Source organism: Dysidea avara, chromosome 2 (assembly GCF_963678975.1).
Source record: "Dysidea avara chromosome 2, odDysAvar1.4, whole genome shotgun sequence".
Lineage (NCBI taxonomy): Eukaryota > Metazoa > Porifera > Demospongiae > Dictyoceratida > Dysideidae > Dysidea > Dysidea avara.
This window is the reverse complement of record NC_089273.1, coordinates 32,353,939-32,361,882: the sequence shown is the minus strand read 5'-3', so window position 1 is coordinate 32,361,882 and position 7,944 is coordinate 32,353,939. Positions and strand designations below refer to the sequence as shown.

The 7,944-nt window shown below is 41.3% G+C and overlaps 1 protein-coding gene across 4 annotated transcripts; it reads left to right on the top strand.

Moving 5' to 3' along the window:
* The first annotated feature begins 295 nt into the window (after positions 1–295).
* On the top strand, positions 296–7,421 carry LOC136247088 (macrophage scavenger receptor types I and II-like). 4 transcript variants are annotated; one of them, XM_066038706.1, is made up of 15 exons: positions 302–716; positions 763–1,095; positions 1,268–1,376; positions 1,728–1,965; positions 4,061–4,167; positions 4,298–4,507; positions 4,558–4,869; positions 4,925–5,040; positions 5,092–5,859; positions 5,905–6,105; positions 6,167–6,343; positions 6,845–6,999; positions 7,047–7,125; positions 7,180–7,227; positions 7,284–7,421. In XM_066038706.1, the coding sequence occupies exons 2-5, from the start codon at positions 1,003–1,005 to the stop codon at positions 4,071–4,073; spliced, it is 453 nt and encodes a 150-aa protein (XP_065894778.1). In that variant the 5' UTR covers positions 302–716; positions 763–1,002; the 3' UTR covers positions 4,074–4,167; positions 4,298–4,507; positions 4,558–4,869; positions 4,925–5,040; positions 5,092–5,859; positions 5,905–6,105; positions 6,167–6,343; positions 6,845–6,999; positions 7,047–7,125; positions 7,180–7,227; positions 7,284–7,421. The 4 variants fall into 4 exon arrangements, with proteins under 4 accessions (XP_065894777.1, XP_065894778.1, XP_065894776.1 ...); XM_066038704.1 differs by having other exon boundaries at positions 317–716; positions 5,092–5,836; XM_066038703.1 differs by having other exon boundaries at positions 317–1,095.
* Positions 7,422–7,944: the final 523 nt, after the last annotated feature.

Here is a 7,944-nt window from a genome sequence, read left to right as displayed (position 1 = left end):
GTCTTCTTACTTCATTTTATACCCGTATATTAAGACCACCGTCCACCGTCCACCCCCACCCTCCCATCCTATTACTACCACCTGTGATATTATTACCCGCTCGAAAAAAGCTGCTCAAAACAGGGCAAATTTTGGGTATCAGAAATGTATACACCCACTCAGTGATAGCTCAGTAGTGAACAGATGAACAATTGGTGCAAATTTTGTTTGCACAGCTGTAGGCACTGGGAAGTTATTACACAATGATTCCTTAAAATCGCCATATCTCCTAACAAAGCGTCGAAGCCTTGTTTTGTCAAATTCAGTCACATATATGGTAGCATTTGTGCATATATTCAATTGTTGTCCTTTGACGTTTCATTACAGGTTTGTGACCACTTCTCACTCCTACATCATCGTCATCACACACAGTAGCAGCTACAGATCCTAACAGTAGCATCTCTAGCTCATCTCATGACAAGAAAAATGTCTGTGTTCTGGTGTCAATGAAGTACTCCTTTGGAAACAATGTACTACTGTGGTGTGCAGACAACTTGACTACACTGCTACTAATGCTATTGCATTTGGCAATGGATACTTTGGACTGGGAAACGGCACCATCTGGTTGGATGATGTGCAGTGTGGTGGACATGAGAGCACCTTGTTCCAATGTCCAGCTGCTCCATTTGGTGATCATAATTGTGCTCACTTTGAAGATGTTGGTGTTCGATGTGGAGGTAGACATAATGCACAAGTTGAGTAACCAATTTATCTCTTGTTTAGGTGGTGGAGCTATAGATCCCTTCACTCTCAGATTGTTTCCTAACCCTAATACTTCAGCTTGTATTCTAGAAGTTTACTTGTATGGAGCATGGGGTACCGTCTGTAGAAATGGGTTCGATCAAACAGCTGCTAATGTAGCCTGCAGAGAATTAGGCTATCCATCAGGAGGCTTGGTGTTGAGCTCTTCCATTACATTTGGGAGAGGGACTGGTCCTGTTTGGCTAGATAGAGTTGGTTGTCATGGTACCGAAGACAACCTGTCAGCATGTACAGTTGAGATTGGAGGAGGGACTAGTTCTTGTACTCATGCTCAAGATGTCAACATTGTTTGTGGTAAGTACACATGTACCATCAAATATTACTGAGCATACATTAATGTGCAATGTATGCTTTAGACACTGGCAATGAAAACATATTCAAGTACACTTGACAAATCTGTTACTGTATTACTTGACTAAACAACTGAAATTTGTTGTGTGCCTGTGAGTGTCATGTAATTCAACAGGAATATGTGAAGGCTGCATCTAGCCAGGTACAGCGAGAGATCAAGGTGACATTTGAAGATGTGTTCCAGTATGTCATCAACTGCTGGTTAAAGGATGGCTCTAAGTTTGGTATGGAATTGTTTCCTGTGTGACCTATGTGTTGTTTGTGTTATGTGTGTATGCAGTGAAACAAACTGTCCACATTATGCTAGGATGCAATAACAGGGATGTACCTAGCTTTAGAATAGTGGCGGTTATAAGAGACAAGAGTGTAGGATAAAATGTGTGGGTCCTTAAGCTTGACAGGTGAGGTAGTGGCTATTTTTTTTCTGAGTGCTAGTCATAGCTAACTACTGCTAACCATTGTGGGAACATCCCTGCAATATTAGATAAGCCTCAAAAGCAGCTAAAAGTGCAAAGCCTATATGCTATAACTTTGCCTCAACTGGTGTAAAGCACAATTGCGTTCTTTTTTTCCAGGAGCTATAAACAACAAGTACCTTCTATTGGGGTTATCTCAGTTATCGTTTTTTCATGAGCCAACTGACCTTCAGCTGTTCACCAACTCTGGAATTTTACGGTTGCTAGGCAACCTCCTGTCTAGCCAGCAGGCTCAATTGGTGGCAGCTAATGATGACGAAAAGAACAAATATGTGCTCAACGAGAGAGTGGTCCTCAGCTGTTCTCAACTGCTGCAACTTATTGCTGTGAGAACTGGGTCAGTGAAATAAATTGTTATAGTGTGACTATGTCTTTTTGGTGCCTGCACGAAGTGTAGTTTGTGTGCATTTATGGTATAGTGTAGTATGTTGTGTGTGCATGTGTGTGCCTTAAGAACTTGTAGCATCAATACCCAGTGAATGTCGTATAGTGTTCCTGACATGAGACTTGTAATGCAATTTGACAAGTGTGTTATTGTATGCTAAGTGGTAGCCATCTGATTGATGAATATATACACCTGCCTGTACATTGTAGGACTCAAATGATTATTTCCACGTACAGTGTAATTGCAGTTATCCAGAATTCCGTCCAGCCGAACTCCAAAATGATTGTTCTATTAGAGTAGTTGAAGGTTCTATATATACATTAGAGCAAGTAATTGTTTTATTAAGATATTTATGCTTTTTACACACTATTTCAGATTTTTAAGAGTTCTGGTTCCAGAACGTTTGCATAATTGAAGTATCATTTCTACCCGGGTTCAAAGTTTAAATCCACTTATCTCACAAAGGAAATGTTCATATAAAAGCAGTACGTGAATACCACAACAATCAGATAATTTTGTTGCACTATAAAACAGTAGATGATAGGTTTTATGACCTTCTACTGTACTTCCTTATAAAAATATGGTATAGAAAGTCATCGATAGTAATGGTGTTTGTGCAGCCCCACATGCACCCACTAGGCAAGCACTACAACACTTGGAGTTAACACTGTAATGCATTGGCATGCTTCAAGTGCTTGTGCTTATGGTCAAGCTCCTTTACAAGAGCTTGAAGAAGTGTCGGGCTGCAGAGCTGCTTTTCAACACTTTTTCCATATTACAGGGAAAGACTTGATGTGTTGAAGTCAACACCTGAAGTAATCCAGTTTCTACTAGCTGCTCTATGCCATCAACTCAACATCCTTTCACACTCCAGTCAGCTTGAAGAGGAGACGGCCGCTGAAAACTATATCATTTTTTTTCTTGTAGTTGTAGTTGTGTGAAGTGGTATTTTTTCTTGTAGTTGTAGTTATAGTTTTATACTTCTGCATTTTTCCAGTCAATACCTTAGTCACATTGTGTTATACGTCCCACCATGCATGTTTGCTTCACACACTATGACAGTACATCTCTATGTCTAATGGCCATGCAATTTTACAAGCAATTAGAGTGTGTGTATTCATCTTGATGCTCATCATAACAAAATTTATTGAATGGTGAAGTTTTAGTTGGTTGTAGGTGGACATAAATCAATGGAGTATCAGTGTGTGTGTGTACCAAACTGCAAAATATCACATGTAACAATGATTCATTAATTGATCAATAGTACAAAGATATCAAGTCTGCTTTGGTACATGCATGCACCTGTATTTCAGTGATTTTATGTCCACCTGTTACCAACTAAAATTTCACCATACAACAACTTTTACTATACTCCTACAATAAAGAAACAATATCATCTCAGCAAAACCAGCCTATTTGCACCTTTTCCAAATTTGCTTTTATTGTTTCCCTATTATCTACAAGGACCAAAGAATGGACTGCCAAAATTTCAGCCTAATATGTTGAGTTACTTTGGAATCATAGCATTAGGCAGTAGGAACAAACAAAACATCAATTTGTACAGTGATGGCTCTAAGTTTGGTATGGAATTGTTTCCTGTGTGACCTGTGTGTTGTTTGTGTTATGTGTGTATGCAGTGAAACAAACTGTCCACATTACGCTAGGATGCAATAACAGGGATGTACCTAGCTTTAGAATAGTGGTGGTTATAAGAGACAAGAGTGTAGGATAAAATGTGTGGGTCCTTAAGCTTGACAGGTGAGGTAGTGGCTATTTTTTCTGAGTGCTAGTCATAGCTAACTACTGCTAACCATTGTGGGAACATCCCTGCAATATTAGATAAGCCTCAAAAGCAGCTAAAAGTGCAAAGCCTCTATGCTATAACTGTGCCTCAACTGGTGTAAAGCACAATTGCGTTCTTTTTTTCCAGGAGCTATAAACAACAAGTACCTTCTATTGGGGTTATCTCAGTTATCGTTTTTGTTGAGCAGGTTCACACTGTACTTACTGTTTGGTGATTATTGTTGGTTACCTGTTCTTATTCCAGACACTCTCAGTAAAGTTACCAAGAAGACCATCATACTGTCAATTCAGTTGCTAGGTGAACTATTGGTTACCAAATCCAACAGATTGTCAGTTGAAGTGGAGGCACAGGTAAATTGGTGAATTGTGTGCTTGGTGGGTTTGGGCAAGACCTTTTATGGAGGTATGAAGTGCACCTTAGCAATGTTGGGGACTGACTTGACATGGGCCAATGTAATGTAAGATGGTGTTGTTTACCTAGGGGGTGTCTGTTTACCAAGAGGGGGTGTCTGCAACAACAAGGCGTGAGCACTCCTTCCATGAGTGCCATACAGAAGGCCATCACAACTAATGAGTTGTCAAGACACTGCAGGAGAAGGACTCGTGGAGCAGACGAGACCTTCAAGAACATAGAGGCTTTGCTGCTGCAGTTTACCCATGCAACTGATTCACTCGGTGTTCCTGTTTTCAGGTACATGTATCCCTAATTTATCCAAAGTTCATTTTGTGTACTTCATTCAGTAAACAGATGGTCCCCATCTGGAATGAGGAGAAGAAGCACATCCCATGTATTCAGGATCCTCCAAGCGTGGCCCTGTATACTGTAACAGGACACATCAAGAAGGGTGGGGTAGAGCTGCCAGTGTTTCGATGTGCAAGAGGCACAACTGTATCAAATGAAGAGGTCCAGAAGATCAAGGCTCTCTGGGATGACCTGGATCCTTATGATAAGAGGGCTACAGAAGTGCTCCTTAAGTCTCAGCCACTGAATTTGAGGGGTCACTTCTGTGGTCAGAAGAGGACAGGTCACACGACCACAGAGCAAATGAGGAGGTATACTGACGTACTTAAGTGGTAGTAAACGATACTCTAGTATGTGTTACCACAGATGCATTCTCGCTGGAGTCTCTGTGCCATTGTCTCCATTAAAGAGCCGTGTTGTGAAAGCAATCTGCTTACTACTGTGCACTAGGCATAATGTGTCAACAAGGACCAGCGGTGCCGGTATGGTCATGAATGTAATATTGTTATACTGTACTGACACATTCCATGTAGGCGGACAGAAAAGAGCCTACCTGTCCAAATGGAAACTAATTTTGCAGGATTACACTGCCATCCGGGCTCGGCTGTACAATTCCCTAGACCTGCTGGAGGGGACCAACCTTGCATTGTATGCTATTAATCAGACCACTTTGGTTACTCACTCTATTCGATAAGGCTGAAGTTTTGATTCTTTTATTGATAGCAAAAATGGTACAAGAACAAGGAGAGGAGGAAGGAGATCCTGGCTAGAATGCAGGGTCTAGAGATGGTAGCTCCACCACTCTGTGCACAGGAGAATCTTCCAGCAAATAACCAGCCACCTTCCTTTCCTGCCCCTCCAGCACCACACCATCAATTCTCCGAGCCGGATGACACATCTGGACAGGCTAGGATCAGAGCTGTTGCCGGCACTGGTACTCACGTGGGTTCTCGGGTCCAGTGCACAGTAGTACCACCGGAATTGGCAGCCCCACTAACAGTGACACACAAGCAGTGAGCTGGTAATCCTTAGTAGTATAGTCATAACAATTATTGTATAATTTGCAGGGATTCCAAGAACAGAAAGTGGAGACAGGTATGTTAAACCTTGTGTACGTCAATTTTGTGTATGTCATGTTTTAGGAACTGTGTGTCATACCGCCATTTGGCACCGTAAGCGAGCACTGAAGAGAATGATGGAAGAAGCTGCTGCTGCTGGACTGGAGGGACCTCTTCCTCCATCACGCCAACACAAAAAGCATAAACAACATGATTGCAGGTAATGCCACCAGCCTTTGAGTGGTAATTACAAACTAGACACTATATGTCCTGATTGTTCTATTTTAGTGCATAGTGGGCACACCCAGTATTATGGGAACTGGTACTGCCCAAACCTACCAGGGCAAGTGCCAATTGCTGAGTGGAGGGCACAACAGAAGGCGAACCGAGTTGCCCAGAGGGAGAGAGAACAGCAGCAGCAGCAGCAGTGGCAGCGGCAGCGGCAGCGGCAGCGGCAGCGGCAGTAAGAAACAGACTAACAATGAGAAGGTTTGCCATGATGATCTGTGCATAAGATAATTCAGTGGACTGACTACTTCCAGTAGGCGAGTAGGCGCCCAGCAGCAGCGGCAGCTGCAGTAGGAAACAGACTAACAATTAGATGGTTTGCCATGATGATCTGTGCATAAGATAATTCATTGGACTGACTACTTCCAGTAGGCGCCCAGTGATCACAATGAAGGACAGTGTAACCCATCATGGTGCTGCAGGAGTGGACTTTCTGAATGTAAGTGTACGATTTGTTTGTACATGAATGGAGTATACTATTATATATTAGGGAACAGTGGTGGAACAAGTTTTTAATGACAATATATACCAAAAAATATTCAGTGTATGCTTATTACTAGTAGTAGTGGTGTGTCACTATTTTTGGTTTAACTTCACAAAAGGTGGACTGAAATCTGGTCGCAGAAATTTCATGGAATTCGCTTTATAATATAACATCAACCCTCTGCATCCTGATCACTATATCTCCATAATATCCTTACATTAACTACAGTTATGTGCACCCTGTGCAATCTACTCTAATAAAGCAGTCACTTTGAATTGTGAATTAATTAATTGTACCAAACATTCAAGTAGTTCCCCTAGATTTGATTCCTAGTGGGGCTTACCGGTTTATGCCAAGTAAAATTTGTTTGAAAGAAGAATACGGCAGTACTTTCAAGGACCTTGATCCTTTTAATGTAGAGACCACCTGTACATGTGTTTTGTTAGTTTTCTGTAGTTGAACTTCATAAAGTCTGTAGGAATCCACTTACCAATGTCAGCATTGCGTGAACGTCCCAGTGTACGGGACCTGACAAGTCTTAGAACTGAACGAGTATACTTAAGGAGGGCATGTGTCTTACAATTGAACCAGGACTGTACTTTGTGGATGCAGTAAGTTGAGCATCATTTAGAACAAAACATGTTGCGTGTTCCCATAGCTACAGGGTGCAGCGTTAGCCAGAAATGTTTCATATCAACAGAGATATGTTGGAACCATTCCAAAACTTCAATGAAGGGGTAAGCATTTGTTAACAAAATCTGTCGTTCTATACATCCTTTGATTTTTGTTAGCCTGGTGACACATTGCAATTGTGACCCTTAGGCAACTTTTTAAACAAAGTAGGATGCATGTTCTCTGTACATTGCAGGGATCACCTTATTTCCATCTTTATTAGGTACGTATTGAAGATGATGTAATAATCTCCTCGTACTGTGGGGGGGATTAAGTCCAGGATGATCGACATCTCATAATTTTCTGGACTGGAATATCACTGTGTATTATGTTGAATGTGTTGATAATGGTATTAATTTGATATTCGTAAGCTTGTGGATGTTCTAAACACGTGCATGCTCGTTGTATGTTACTATCTTATGACCTGATGTGCTTGAGGGGTTATATAGGGTCTTGATATTGATCTCGCCTATGTCACTTGAGTCTGGTGGCCTTAGCTTGTTTGATTGGTGGTATTTCCAGCTGTCCAGCACTGTAACACATTGCGCTTGGGAACAGTGGCAACAGCAACTAATCCAGCCTGTAAAAATAAATCAAACCATTGACAGTAAGTAAGAAACAAAAAGTGTGGAGATCTGGAGTACTTGATAGTGACATAGTTACTGTCTATGATATTGATGATTACACAGTGTGACCATAGATAAGAATACTACAATCCTTTACTACAATCTTTTACTGACTGCTCTATTAGAGTATATCGATCTTTTGTGAATTTTTTTATGGAAGAAAAAGGGAAGGAAGTGTCCCCCATCCCCTAGATGGGCCACTGATTATAAGGTTTGGTCAGAATGATGTTTACAATGACTCAACACTGACTGTTCTGG

What these genes read in the sequence shown, in the direction of transcription:
- LOC136247088 (XM_066038704.1), top strand. Translation starts at nt 4,356, where the DNA reads ATGAGTGCCATACAGAAGGCCATCACAACTAATGAGTTGTCAAGACAC. An exon ending in ACCACAGAGCAAATGAGGAG is followed by an intron (nt 4,870 to 4,924) that starts GTATACTGACGT and finishes GTGTTACCACAG; the next exon opens with ATGCATTCTCGCTGGAGTCT. An exon ending in AACAAGGACCAGCGGTGCCG is followed by an intron (nt 5,041 to 5,091) that starts GTATGGTCATGA and finishes CATTCCATGTAG; the next exon opens with GCGGACAGAAAAGAGCCTAC.